The sequence below is a fragment of the Thermobia domestica genome, chromosome 6, assembly GCF_964235325.1.
Source record: "Thermobia domestica chromosome 6, izTheDome1.hap1.1, whole genome shotgun sequence".
NCBI classification, from domain to species: Eukaryota; Metazoa; Arthropoda; class Insecta; order Zygentoma; family Lepismatidae; genus Thermobia; species Thermobia domestica.
In genome coordinates this window covers 123,281,253-123,297,162 of record NC_137459.1, presented here as the reverse complement: position 1 = coordinate 123,297,162, position 15,910 = coordinate 123,281,253, and the positions used below count along the sequence as shown (strand labels likewise).

Sequence of the window (15,910 nt, the reverse complement as noted above, 5' to 3'; positions counted from 1 at the left end):
TCGAGAGGTCCAAGTCTCTGATTAGATCACTTAGTTCCTCTTGAGTAAGTCTATGTGATTCACATGGAGGTTCTTCTACAACAAACGTAGGGTCCTTCGAAGTACTTGATTCAGGAGCTTCAACTTCTTGATCATCATCAGAAAAAAGATCGTATTCTTTAGGTGGGTCAGAAACAGGCAGGGGTGTAGCCAAGGGGGGGCCCATCGGGGCCCGGCCCCCCCAAATGACCAGCTTTTAAAACATCATAGTAAAATTATCTCGCTTCATTCATTTAAAAGTAACAAAGGTTATTGAGAATTAATAATTTATGGTAAAATAGTAAGGAGAAATATTGTTTTTTCCATACCGATCGAAAAATGGTGTAGTAACTCTCTTCCTTATACCGACCGAAAAATATTATACTTTTTTTGTGACAGCAGATTACACAATTTACTGCGATTTATATTTGACAGTTTGAAGACAAACGTTTAAACAAGGTATTACAAATACAGAAATAAAACAAAGGTATTAAACTGATTTGTAAGTATAGTATATTTTTATATGCTTTCACAAGTGTTTTAAAAGACATAGAGGATGGAAAATTTGGTGAGAAACAATGCTTTTATTCAATTTGGATTTCAATCGCTCTCTCTTTTATTTCTACTCAGTATAATAAAATAATTATGTTTTTTTTAGTCACGAATAATAAATATTTTTGTCAGGAAACCGTAAAGAAATTAAGTGAAATTTCAAAGAAAATCAATCTTGTGTAGATAGGTTCTGTATATAAGGTGTTAAATTTAAATATAAAGGTAACTAAGAAAAGTTTTGTTGCTTTTCCACCCACCACCTTCGAACATTGATATTTCACCTAACCTGGAAGATCAAAAATAGTCCCCATCAGCATCGACGACCTTCTGAAAACGTTCTGGAAGGCCATGGAATCCATCGCGGCAGAACTTGGTGGGCCGTGAAACGAAGAAAGTATCAGGTGCATTTTGGACTTTTATTAGGGATTTGAACTGGCGTCCTCTAAGGTGATTGTTCAAAGAATGGAACAGGTGATAATCGGACGGTGCAATACCCGGGGAATATAGTGGTTGCAATATTGTTTCCCATCCAAGGCAGAAAATGGTGTCCTGAGTCATCTTAGCCACGTGGGACTTAGCGTTGTCCCGTAAACGAAGACCCTTTTGAAATTCAGAAGCGATGGCTCCAGAGTTTTGAGTTTTTGTTGAGCACAGCTCAACTGCTGACACTACACAGTTGCATTGATACTCTGACCTGCTGGTAGCAGTTCCCGATGCACGATGTACCAAACACAGAGAAGGACCTTATCCTGGTACAGTGCTGGTTTCGGCTGTTTTGAAATCGGTTCATGGGATGCTAACCAATGATGACTGCGCCGTGGAGCTTTGTATAGGACACACTTTTTATCACATGTCAACGCCCTGTCCAGAAATGGCTCCGAAACAGTAAATAAACACAGGCGACTGCCGCGTTGCCTTCTGGCCCGGAGTCAAAATATGTGAGACCCATTGATCCAACTTGTAGTGCTTCACAAGTTGATGGATGTGCTGCCGAATGGTTTCTCCACACACTGAATTGTAGTCCCAGTTCCTCTTTGTACATGTGTTGGTCTTCTGGCACGTGGTGCTTTCGGGTGTTTCGTTATCGTCCTTAAACTTGTTAAACCATCGCTGCAATGTCCGAGGCGTCACGACACCCTCACCAAAGGCCTGGCATATCTTCTGTCCCGCTACAGCGGCGTTTGACCTCCATTTGAACTCGTTCAGCATACATGCTCTTATGACGCTCTGTGGATGTCCCATGTTCCCTCTGTCTTTACGCAAGTTCGCGGTGTGTCTGAATTGCCACAACCAGATAGTATGTTGGATATACCCACACCAACAACTGACGTTCGCCTTATCTCCACTCGCATTCAACTCACTGTGTGAGGTTCAATTGAACACAGACTTCCACGAAAAGGGACAGAACTTTCTTGGTTACCTTTATAATTATGCACAAAAGTATAGCGTTTGGTCCCGGGCAGTAGTTCTTGATTAATCATAATAAAAACTATCTTGAATATAATTTATGGATAATAATAATAATAATAATAATAATAATAATAATAATAAGCTAAAATAGTGTTTTTAGTTTTCCAGAAGAAAACCAAAATTTTCCTTTCCTTCAGGCCTCTAAAACACTAGCAGCAACATTTTTTGGCTTTGTATATTGTAGCTGCCCCCCCCCCCCTCAAAAACGACGGGCCCCCCTACACAAACCTGCTGGCTACACCCTTGGAAACAGGTAGTCCTTCTCCATGTGGAACAGGGCGCATTGCAGAAGGAATGTTAGGATAGATCAAGGCCCGCTTCTTCTTCGTGGAAATTCCCTTCTTGACGGAAGGAACCATACAAAAATAACAGTCTCTGATGTGGTCGCTTGGCTCCCTCCAAATCATGGGCACTGCAAAAGGCATTGAGCGCCCCTTCCCATTAATCCAATTTCTTAGATTGCTGGCACAAGTGTTACACACAATGTAGGGTGCCCAAGATTTATCTTGGTCTCCAATTTTACAACCAAAGTAATATTGACAGGCTTTTCTTATTAGTGGTGTTATAGTCTGCTTTTGTGAGGAAAATGTCACTTCCCCACACACGTAGCAGAAGCTATCCGCACTGTTTACACAATTTCACGGCATTTTTGTTTATTGAAATCCTCAAAATGTCACTTGAAATACTTCCGACAACTATTTAAAAATATACATTCGAAATACCAGTATTTTTGCGTACTTGTAGTTGTATTTTTATGTCCTGCATTACAAAAACGTCACACCCAAAACGCTGATAACTGCACTAAACCTGTCTTTTCTAACACTAGCAGAACACTACTGAGATAAGGAACACAATGAAACCAAGCGTTCATATAGTTTCTCCAGTGTTGCCAGATCAGTGTAACATTTTAACCCAAACGAAGCGATTATATTTATTTTTAAAGCGTTATTATTAGACATGCCTGTAAAACGAAAAGTAGAGCTAATATTCGAAAATAACTTTCAAATTCGTGATCAGCACCACAAAATCAATAAGAATTAGCTGATTTTGTTCAATTTACATTTTCGTTGTTGAACAGTGTAATCAGAGAACTTAAAGTAACCGATGTCCGGACAGACCATTCCAGAACGCTGACAATCAGATCAAAAAGGTCATCATACCACTTAACACCAAAATTTCAACGCTGCAATATATAAAACATAAACAATAGGAACCACAGTAGTGAGAAGCCTAAGGATGATGAATTACTTAAAAGTCTACTGAATAACCTAGTCGAACAGATTACAACTGAATTACAAATATTACAGGACAACATCCTAACATGGGTAACACTGCACAAAGACGAAACACAGGATCTAATAAATATTTTAAAAGAACCACGGAGGGCATCTTCAATAAAAGAATTAATATTATGTTGTTGATATTATATCAATATCAACAAAAATGCTTCAACCAACATAAATAACAGGATATATAAACAGTAATAGGAGCAAACTTAACATATGGCACCCCAATCTTTAAACTTCACGATGTACAGCAACTACAGTGCACAGAAAGATTTTGGGACAGAATGACCAGAGAATATACAGAAATGGAGGAAACGTATAGTATATGCAACACTATAAAACTAGAAGACTTCATAAGACACCTTAACAAAAAGTTCGCAAACAGATTAGTAGAATCAAATTTCTACAAGGAGAATTTCGATTAAGCAAAGATCACAGAAAACTCAGGAACAATAATCGAAATTATAACCAACCTCGCAAAACATGAAAATAATAATAAGTTTTTCAATTGAATTCCATGTTGTGGGCTTTGCCTGTTCTTCGCGTGTATGGGCGTTCGATCTCGATGATCTTGAAGAATATGATTCAGAATTACCTAAGATGATTAAGCCTGCCCTCAGTATAAAATCGTACCTACACAAAATATAATATACCTTAACTCCCAGAACATTCTGCTCGCAATAAACGCATTAACAGAAAATATACACATTGGACAAATTAGCCGTTTAAAGGCTAGACGTCCCTTCCTCCTTTGGGAGGGAAAACGAAGATGGATAACGTAATAACTACATTCGAATCGTCGGATGTCAAAACTTTCATCTGAGTGATAGCCCGAGAAGACTTGCTAAAATTATAAAAGTTGTTATGCTTGTTACAAAGGTTGTTGATGACAAAGATATCAGAGGAATAACGTCCTTCGCTAGAGGCATTGGATAGAAGACTACTCGGGGCCTACAAGTTAGGTACCATTCCGACATTTGCCTGGTGCGAATGAAGGAAAACCTCTCTTAGGGTAGGTGATCTGCAAGGGCTTTTTCATACTTTCTTGACCACATTATTATTATTATTATTATTATTATTATTATTATTATTATTATTATTATTATTATTATTATTATTATTATTATTGGAATTACATCTGTGTGAACGGCCCCAGTAGATACAGAACTTCACAAATTAAGTGAAGGTCCCATTGATAATTGTGGATTGAATGGGGCAAGGTTTAATGAAATCTTGGCTAATTTCTCGAACATTTTGAATATGGCATTTTTCGAAAATACAAGTAAGGTTTCCTCTGAAATTCACCATATTCCTTCTTCTAACTCTATTAGTCTTTGCCCTATTAATACTCAAAGTTTAATTTTCAGCACTTACCCGCTCTCATAACTCGGAAAGGACGCCGCTTTCGACTTCGGTGTAATAAACTTGCTTTTGCATGTTTTCTTGTCTACTTTCCACCCCCAAGCACTGTAAGATTAATTATGAAACGCCCTATATATATATATATATATATATATATATATATATATATATATATATATATATATATATATATATATATATATATATATATATATATATATAACATATGTTTGGGTGTGTGTGTTCAAGGAATAGAACGTATATCCACCTAAAAATTAGCATTACATCATTGGCTATTACTGGGTTAGTATAGTTAAGAAGTATTTCCAAACATCTACTCTGTCTTCTTTTACTACACCTATCATAAATTTAACAATTTTCGGGAGAGGGATAAATCTCGAAATCTGGGAAGTAATACGTCTCTGTCTACCCCTTAAAGAAACACAGCTGCCAACTCATTTTAGTAAATACATTTTATTTATTTATTTGTGGGAAATTTATAGAATTAATGTTTTGTCACTACGGCGTCACAACAGTACCCGTATGTGTTGCATGATATTTACGCTGGTTACAGCACAGAAAATTTTCTAAATTGAGAACCATCGTACTGCATTCTTCATTTGTTATCTTACGTCATTCGCATTATTCTTAGAAATTCTTATAATCCCCCATTGCCCCATTCCCCCTTTTGAAGGGATTGAGGTGTGGTCGTTGTTGGTACATACGTCTATTGTTTTTGTCGTTATTAGTGACAGGTAAATTAATCTTCTTTAAAAATAAATTATTTATATTTGCACATGAATTAAGAGAAAACAGTCCATATTGTAAATAATGCTAATCAGGGTTATGTAGTTCTTTTGATACGAAAAGAAGTTGCCGGGCGTGTAGTGCATGACTTCCGTTTACTGACATGAGTTCAAAATGATATTTACAGGATTGAATAACATAAAGTAATCCTTTTTAAAAATATTTTCTGGTCTATACGTAATCTGTTTTGAAGGTAAATAGGATTGTAGCAGAAGATAATTATAGCCAGAGTAATGAAGACGATAAACAAAGTATGACCCTGATACTGCTATTTCGAAAAATAAAGGATTTCTGTAGTTTTAGACGTATTTCTGTTTACAGTGATTATGAATAGTGAGCATGGAACTCGAACCAAATGTATTGAGAAGCAAATGCACATGATTATAAAAATATTAATTATTTCCTTGAGTTGAAGCCCTTGTATTCATTCATTGAATTACATATTTTCTATTTGTTCATTATGGAAGATTAATTAATTACTCTGCACGCCACAAATGATGAATTACCTCGGAGAGTGTACAACACTATTTGCTCGTAAAGGAAAGAAATTGGGAATATAATGAAAGGGGGAGACAAGCATACAGTCCTTTCACATGAGTTTAATTCGATTTTCTAATCTAGTGATAGTAGAAGGCAATGTTATTATATACTGTTGCAATGTGTTGTGACTACAGATTATTTACGGTCCAATTTATAAGTAGGGGCCTAGTTTGTAATCTAACGTTACAGAGTAACATTCGTGAGTCAGTGATCAAAAAAAAAAATAAAATTGACTGCAGCGGTATTACCGGTTCATAGTGTTTGATGTACGAGAGTATCTTCATTGACTATAGCATTATATATAAACAACATGCCTAGGTTGCGAGAGTAGAAATCTGTAGGTATATTCACATTCCAAAAATGCCGGGTTAAGTACATTTCGCTTAATACGCTCAAAGAGAATTTCCAGAAGTCGTATCATATCAGACGGTACGCCAATCTCTCTCAACTTCTTGCGGCACGGAGTTTCGCAAACGTTATGTAAAAGGTGGTATAATATAAGTACCACCCTGCTTCAAAGAGTTAAATCCCAGGTTGGGGTCTTAATTAGCATATTGTTTGAAAGTTGGCCCATAGTTGATGGTGTCTCAGTGATTGAGTGCTCTTTTTGATTCCAAAGATAGTACTTAATTCAGGATCATGTGATCTTATAATATACATTAATATGAAAGTTTTTTCTTGCGCTTTTTATCTGCAATTCCTTCATCATTGACATGTTTTTGATGCTAAACAAGTTTAAGCGCACCACATTGTTAAATATTTATAGGTAGAATTCAATACTCTACGTGGAAAGACATGTCTATAAGAGACAAACTTCTCGAGGCGACAGAATTAAATAATAATATATATATCTGCATTTTATGTTTACATGTGTAGGGTTACTAGTGTAAAATCATTACATTTGGTATACTACGGTTGAAATATGTGAGTGCATATGAAAGATAAACTGTAGATTATTAGGTGTTTCTTTCTGCAGGCGAAGTATTGCTGTAAGTCTACAAAAGCTATATTTTTTGCTTACAAGTGTAGCGTTACTAGTGTAAAACCATTACAAGTGCTGTAGGAACTCGTATCATTGCAAAAACCCACGTATTTTCACTACTCTTGCTTCGCGTATACTCACGGTCACTAACGTGCCTGCTCCCTTCGGGCATTTGAATCTGCATGCGCGCGGCCCCATCAGCTTCGCCCTACCCTAACTCGGATAACTTAACCCATTCGTTTTTTTTTAAGTTGACATCTAGCACATGTTGGTTTGTGTTTCTTGCACTGTGATTTTTACGGTGCAAACTTACACAGTTCATCGGTAATAAATCAGATAAAAATGGATGAAATTTTGCATGCTCGTTGCAGTGAAATAGAAATACATAATCAGTGGTTTTCCATAGTTGCGAAAATAGAAATGAAAAAAGTTACTGAATTTGTGCTAAAGATGCTTGTGAAGCCTTTCTAGGCTCAGGTTTGCATGTGACATGTGATAATTTCCTCACTTCACTAGGTCTGGCTCGGAATCGGAAGACAAATATCAGCTTGTTAGGAACTATACGGCAGAACAGTAAACAAATTCCACAGTCCTTGAGGATGATGACGCTTAGTCTTACTAACGTAAAAAGAACAAGAGTGTATCAATTTTGAGAAGTCTTCACTCACATCTTGGGGTTGATTTAGATCACAAGAAGCAGCAACCTGAAGTAATTTTATTCTGCAACAAGTAGAAGGTAGGAGTGGATGATATTGACAAAATGGCACGAAAGTACTTAGTTAAAAGTTGCGAGTAGGAGATGGTCAGTTCATTTACTTTTACATTGTCGCAGATTTAGCAGCTATAAATGCATTTGTGCTTTACAAAGTAGTTACGATGAGTAAAATCAATCACTATCAATTCCTTTTGACGTTGAGAGAGGAAGTGTCTGCAGAATTCAGCAAGTCAAAACAGGACGAAAAGACAGTCAGTACCTGGACTGCTGCTAACAACCAAACGGAAGAAATGTTAAGTTGCTGTATGTAATGACAATAAAATCAAAAACCAATATTTCCACCGTAAGAAGTGCGTCTGCGGATAGTGTACAGTACTCGGCATAGAAAATGTTACGAAAAGTTTAAGTCCAAATTACTAACAAACTCTTGCACCGTGTGCTTATACATTTAGAAACGTATGTCGATCAACTGTCTACTGCTGATATTAAATCCAGCCCACTCCTCCTCTTCTCTCCTTGTCTAAAGCAGTCTGTGTGACATACTCTTTCCATTCAGACGGAAAAAAAGGAACCGTATTTTACAAGCTTTATAGCTCTAAAATTGTTTCATTCATTCTGAAATGCCTTTTTAGAGCCTGAATAAAAAAAGTCACAAAATCTTCCCATAGTTTCATAAACGCCTTTATTTGCATTCTTTTTTTCCTTCAAAGACTGCATATGACATCAAACTAGGAAGATACTCCTTGTGCAATTTATGGAAATTGTCAATAACGGCAATAAGTTTTGCGCTCCCCAGAGTCTGTAATGCGGGCGCAGAACTCGAAAAATTACTGACAGAAATAAGTGGTAATTATTAATTTCATTTTTTCCCCAGTAATTGCAAGCAGATGTTCTAGGGGCGTCATTTGGGCAGGACAGAAGGGTGTAATTCGCTGCCTTGAGTTTGATAACACATATTGTTTGATCAAATGTATAGTGAAACATTGATTGATTTAAATAGTGAAACTCTTAAGTCGGCGAAGAGTCTTCCTCTTCCACCCCGAACAAATCTACAATGACACTGCTTTTAGCAACAAATCTATACGATAGCACATTGCTTGAGCGGTTACGTTTGGTTTCAGGATTCGGAGTTTTGATCACAAGCCATATGCGTTCATAGTGGACGACATTGAGAGAAAAAGAGAGATATTCAAGTGTGGAGACAGAGTAGGAGGATTTACATATGCAACTTTGGAATTGGAGGGAAAATGATTAGACAACATCCATATTATGACGAAATTTGTGATTTTGTGAAACAGAAGAAGGAATGTTACCGAACTAAGAGGATGGCATCAGGCAGTTGTAGAATCAAGGTGGATACATATTTTTACAGCATGAGATGATTACGAAGGAAGAGAAAGATCTGAAGATCTGGGGAATTAAGAATTTAAAATATCAGCTTCCAAGACGGGTTTCGAATCACGAACCTTGTAGCTAGCGTACCATGACTGTATCCATTCAACCACGGAGAACTTTACGCAGTCATTTACATATTTTCCCTTTAGCTACGTTAAGAGACTAATAGAATAAAATATTACAAGAGTGGACTCGATGGATGGGTCGTTGACATTGAATGTAGACCTCTTGTAGCTTAGTTACAGGGTGCATAATGAACTTCCTCTTGTTCAGGAAAATTCTTTTAAGGCAGTAAGTTTGTTACTGCTGTGTTGATTGCGTTATATTTGATAAAACCGTCCAATAAAGTAGTTCCAAATACTCAGAGAAAAATTACCTTTTGCGAGGCTCGAGTGTGAAATAAAACAAATCATCGTAAACATGTTAGAGTTTTGAAAAGAAAGTTAAAAAAAGTAATGGGACAGCGGATAAGAGTGTCACTTCGATGCGGATCTATAACGTTATAGAAAATCGTGTTTACGTCATTGTCTGTTAGATGAATGGTTATTATAAGGGACCCCTATGTGGTTGGTTCCAAGTTCAAATCCCGACCATTCTTTCTTTCTTTCATTTTTAGTATGCATTCCATAGTGAATTTTGGGTTAAATGTAGTTACAGCAAGTTTAAGCCGAAATTATTTTCAAATCTGGGACGTTATTATATGCTTTTCATAAGCTTACAATATTCAACTTTGATATCGACTCTTGCAACCTTAATTTAACTCCTTTCTCGACGTCGTAATAAACTTTTGAACTCCCTCTTCTAGAATGAAATAGCTGCAAAACACATTTTTCATAATTTTGGAAGAAAGAAAAAAAAACTTAATTTTTAACAAAATTAAAATCTTGAATAGGAGTAGGGGAGACAAAATGTCAAACATATAGAGTTTTGAAGTTCGCTAAAGTTTAAGTGATTATTGCAAGTTATGTTTTATTCATAATTTCACTTTTTTTTTTCTGTTAGCTTGCGCACACCCTACTCACTCTTTACGTCCCTCAGGATTGCGCCCCCAGTTTGGAAAACACTGGTCTAATGCATGATCACAGTCATACACAGTAGAATGTGCTTTTTATTGTATAATTTGAGTAAAGCAGTATGCTCGACTCCTTTGAATTTATTAGTATTTACCCCAGCAATTTACGCGAGAGACTGAAACATACGCAGTTGTATTTCGTTAAACACTTCCAACTAGAAATTTTGTGACATCTTGTATAAGAACCAGCGGTAATCGAATACGTAGCATTAGGAAGACATTGATTCTACTTTCAAATTCCAGAATGTCGAAATTTAGGAATTTGAGAAATTTGCAATTCCCAAACATGTAGAAAGTAAAAATCCCCTAATCAAACATACGGAACATGTCATAAAATCTTGACAAGGTTTGTAGGAAAGAAACCGTACAAATCCACACTGTCACTAATTTAGTAATGGAAGTAAATTCAAATATTTTTATTGCCATTTGTTGTTCAAGTGTGTTCAAGCACTTGCTACATCGAGACTCTGGGATTTCAGAGTATCTCAAGTTTCATACAATATTTTCAACCGATATGAGTATCATTGTATCAAACACCGGATGTTCAGTCATATTTCTTAAGAATGGGTTTGTAAGTGAGTTCATCTGAGCTCACTTGTAGAACACGGGTGTTCCCGATCATCAGGTCTTGAGTTCAAATCCCACAGACTGTTTTTTTCTTTATTGTAGAATTGCACAGAAATATGATACAAGGAGTAATTGCTACGATAATATTTCCAGAAAAGTTTAGGTAGCCCTAAACAGGACTGTTTTGGAAGTTAGGATGGGCACAGTAATATTGTGTCCAAGACCGTTCTGAATTAATTGCACGTTCCATTCTTCTGAGTATGGAATCTATTGGATGGACGAGAAATCCATCTTTCCCTACCTCCAGCCATGTCTTGGAACCAAGGCAGCACAGGTCATCCCGATTTCTTGGTGGATCTGCTTCAGGGCAACTGTCCCTTAGAGTACCTTCACCTCTGCTTACGTATTTTCCATGGGATTGAGGTCTGCTCCACGAGGCAGTCAATCAGTTAAGTCAATCTCAGGCTGCCCTGCGAATCATTCCTGAATCACACGGATGTATGTAAACTAGTCCTGTTTATTGGAGACTAGTCCTGTTGGGACTGAATGACACCATAAGGCTGAAGTTCTCGTGCTGATGGCACCATGATGCTACTCATGATGTTTGAATACTGAGCACTGTCCACGTGCCCTTCAGTTCTGTGAAGCTGTCCTGCACCGCAACCGGAAATCCAACCCCCAAGCAACCACATATCCAGGGTCATATCGAGTGCCCTTTCGGGTGATACACAAACTGGCGCCCCTCCCTCAATGTTGTGAATATGGATTCATCTGAGAAACTATATTTTCCCAGTTGTGATCCACATTCGCATGTGAAAAGGAGAGAGGGTACATTTTGTGTTCGTCTGAGAGTTTTTCCTTCACTGCAGCAACATAATCGTGTAAACCAGCATGACGAAGCCTTCGGAGCGCTGTCTGCATTCTACCAGGAAAGTGGGAAGCTTCCCTTAGCTGTATAGATATCCTTAGTGGGTATAACCGGCCTTCATTTACTACTCCCGCATTTTCTGTCTCGGTAGATACATGCGGACAACAAGGAGATCGCGGGCTTTCCAGTGCTCCTATATTTCCTATTTTTTTTTCTATATATTTGCGTGTTTTCCTATGAACTCCTATATTTTTGTGGCAGTGCTACTTCCACTTGTGAAAATAACATAAGGAAATAAGGTGTGAGTGGTTGGAGGGCCTTTTGTCTCCACAGTAGGGTGGATAAATGAACTACAGAAAATTCGAGACGAACAGAACGGAAGATGGCAAATAAGCATATTCAGGCACTGAAGAAAAAGAAAGCATAGCTGATACTTTTTAAACTGTTGTATATATTTCCTTAGGTGCACTAAGTTCTGTGTGCAGTTGTATATTTAGATACTTAACAAACCAACTTTTTGAATCATGTATTTTTTCTGTGGATTTTATATTGATTTTTACAACTTATATTATTTGAGGAAAGAAAAAAAAAGAATTAACATAGATATGAAAGGATTTTGCAAGTGATGAAATTATTCACATCTAGAAGACATATACTTACGAAGATTGATTTTCTAGTGCAGATCCTTTTTACACTTTTTATGGGCGTTGCTTAGTACTGGTGAGCTATGTACGAAAACACTAAGAAACTCGTATAAAATTTTGCAACGAGATGATTACCCATTTAGTTATATTTAGAGTAGAATGTATGTTCATATAACAATTGGTGAATATTTTTTTTTTAATACCTGTTGGATAATTGAAATGTTCCTTCTTCACAGCTTCACGAAACCTCCTATATTTTTCGTCGTTTTTTCCTATATCTTTTTTTCATTAGCATTGGAAAGCCTGAGATCGTAAATTACCAGTCTGACCTATAGTATTGTATTGCCGAATCCATCGCCAGATTGTAGGGACCGGGGTACCCATTCACTTATCTGCAGTTGCAGTACAGTGTATTTGAAAAGAACTCCCTAGTTTTAATGTGTCCTAGAATCTGTACAAAGTAACATACACTGTTCTAGTTTGTGGTGTTTGATTCATCAACTCTCCAAGTTTGGCTCCTCTGCAGTTAACGAGTCTGCTTGACCTTGAGACGGCACCAGTGCTGTTGTTTTCCTCTGTTTCCTCAGTTCATTCCAGGCAGGCGTGGAGTGCAGAGCAACTCAGCAACAATGTGTACTCCGCAACAGAAAGCGCAGTGTGTTATTTGGCTTCTGAAAACTGAGTCAGTTATAACAGTGCAACGTAATTTTAGACGTCAGTATGGTGGTGAACCACGTACAGCAAAAACTATCCGTCATTGGCTAAAGTCTTTCAAGGAAACCGGTAGTGTTTTAAAAGCAAAATCACCAGGTAGACCTAGAACTTGTGAAGATGTGGTTGAACAGATCCGTGTTTTTTGTGTTCGGAGCCCGAAGAAGTCATTGGCTGACGTACTCCACAATTAGGAGTGCCTAATGGTACTGTGTATGATGATGTGCGTGACCTCATCTATGTACCTGAGATGTTGACACTCGCTTTCCAGGAAGGTGGATAGGCAGGGCTGGCCAATACCTTGGCCACAACGAAACCCAGACTTAACCCCACTAGACTTTTTCTTTTGGGGCCACATAAAAAATGTTGTGTACAGTGAAAAGATCAGAGACATCAATCATTTACGAGAAAGAATCGTCGCGGCGGTTGGGACAGTTACACCTGAAATGTTGGTGAATACGTGGCGAGAAGTGGAATATCGTCTCGACGTGTGCAGGGCCACAAATGGATCCCACGTTGAAGTCTACCAACATTAAACAAAACTTGAATTAATTCTCTTTCATGATATGTACTCATTGATGTAAGTTTTCATTCATTTCCCAATTAAATTTATACTTAAAACTAGGGTGTTCTTTTTCAAACACCCTGTATAGCCCTTCAACTTCTATAAGGTAATTACAGCTGAGCGTCTGTCCATGATCAGTAATGCTGTAAGCCGTGAGTAACAGGAGATAAGTAAAAGCTACAAAAACTGGCATGTGATTGGTAACGTGCAATACACGCCCCTTGTGCGGAATGATTTGGTCAACATTCGCGAAAAGAATCTTTAAATGGCGCAAAACTATTATCATAAATGAATATTCATACAAGAGTTTCTTTATGAAAAATCCACAAGGTTTAGTGCTCTTTGAGTGAGTTTTAATTTTTTTTCTGACAATTTTCTCAAAAATGAGACTTTTTCGTTCATATTTTATTATGATGTAAACCATTTCTCATAATAAGGTCCACAAGGTATAGTGGCGACATGCTGTATTGTAGAGTTGTTCATGCCGTAAATGTTCCATTAACAACCCTACAATACAGCATGTTTTCCTTCGAATAATCAAAAAGACATAGTTTACAGGTTGGATAAGAACTCCGTCTGTCTGTCTCGTTTCTATGTACACAGACCTATCAATGCATCGAGACCCAATTGTAAAGTATTGTTTAAGATTGTCGTAGGGAATATTTTCGAATATTCCTCCTACACTGAAATACGAGGGTAGTTTACTGAAGAATAAAAATGGAAAACTGATTTTTCTCGAAAATGCCTTTGTAACTACTTCCATGGATCCTTGGGGGTCCGCAAGAGATTGAAAGGAAGTTCTTTAGACATTTTATTTCGATTAAACTTTATCTTGTCATATTGCTCAGACCTGGGATATTTGTAGTGTACATTACCTAGATTCAACGAGTTGAGAGGAATAAAATACCAAAAGTAAAAGAAGAAATTACGAAATTACTAACTTGGGCTAAAAGATACATTGCCCACCATATTAAATGGATAGTGAATTCATGATAGGCCTAAAAGGTATGGCAATATTTTGTCGAATATCTATATTATCTTCGAATTTATGCAGTATTGAATTGTCATAAATGACATTTAGTGCTGTAAAATTGTAATTTATCGTTTCATTTTTATATGTAAAATACACTCACGAAAGTTTTTTTTTTTTTTTCATAATATGGGGGCCGCGGTAAACTTACAGTCGCTTCAAGGGGTTTACAACACCAGAAAGATTGGGAAACGCTGGTCTTAAACAATGAAGATCGCTATATTTAGTAGCCAGGCTCGGCTCGACGACAAAGGCTGTGTTCCACACCTTTGTTATTATTGTTTACAAAGAAGAAAATAAATTTAATTCACTCTCAGCTGAAAATTATTGAATAATGTCAGATCAGTTTCGTTTATTATTCCAGTCTGTACAGAGCGTTCGCTGTTAATTAAATAGCTTTTCAGACACTAACCTGAAAATATTAGAAGACTGTTGAACACCACTGAGGAAAAAAGTGTGAAATAATACGAAATCTGAAAAGTGGATTTTTATCTTCGCAACATCATAAAGTTAATGTTCGAAGCTTAAATTGGCCCCCGCATTGCCATTGTGGTGTGGCTGTCTTTTATTCCGACGACTTGCTAGGAGATGGCTCTAGTGATTCTTTAATATTTTGTGAAGAAAGTATTTCGATATTAAATATTGTATAAATACTGGAACTCAAAATGATATATATTTTTTGAAGAACCCAAAAAAGGTCGTTGTACTGATACGATTAGTTTTGTTTCGAGGGATTTTTCCTAAATGGGAGCGAGAAAGTTTAGTACGATGGCATTTATTATTATTTCTTTTTTCAGGTCAAAATGGCGGCAGTTAGGAAGAAGTTAGTAATTGTTGGCGATGGTGCCTGCGGCAAAACTTGTTTGTTGATTGTGTTCAGTAAAGACCAGTTCCCTGAAGTTTATGTGCCTACAGTTTTCGAAAACTATGTTGCTGATATAGAAGTGGATGGCAAGCAGGTATATGTTACTATGATTTTTATTTATTTATTTTGATACCTTGTATCATGTAAACAATGAAAATTACTCATTCCGGTGGCATTCATTGTGATTGAATGACTGTAGTATTTAAACAAGTGTGTAGTAGACCTATTTATTCTTGAATGACTCTTTTTAATTAGGTAGCTTTGTAGTTGCAAAGTTGTAATTCAGAATGTACGTCAGTGTCCATAAGAATACAAATCGATATCTATAAATGAGGCGTAAAGAAAATATGAGAAAATTCGGCGAACAATTCTGTGCAAGGAAGAAGAGGCTACTTCTGCTGCCATAGGTAAAGGATAAGTAGATAAAACATTCTTCCTCATTATTCAATATTTCGACAAAC

General features: G+C 36.9%; 1 protein-coding gene across 2 annotated transcripts in view; it reads left to right on the top strand.

Moving 5' to 3' along the window:
* The first annotated feature begins 5,288 nt into the window (after positions 1–5,288).
* The window catches only part of LOC145688178 (ras-like GTP-binding protein Rho1), a 45,119-nt gene continuing 34,497 nt past the window's right edge, over positions 5,289–15,910 (top strand). The window contains exons 1-2 of one of the 2 annotated variants that reach the window (XM_081762033.1): positions 5,289–5,443; positions 15,382–15,543. In XM_081762033.1, coding sequence (XP_081618159.1) covers positions 15,388–15,543 — 156 coding nt within the window. In that variant the 5' untranslated portion in view covers positions 5,289–5,443; positions 15,382–15,387. Of the gene's footprint in view, positions 5,444–5,572; positions 5,689–15,381; positions 15,544–15,910 lie in introns of those variants that run through there. The other variant, XM_081762034.1, reaches the window with a different exon arrangement.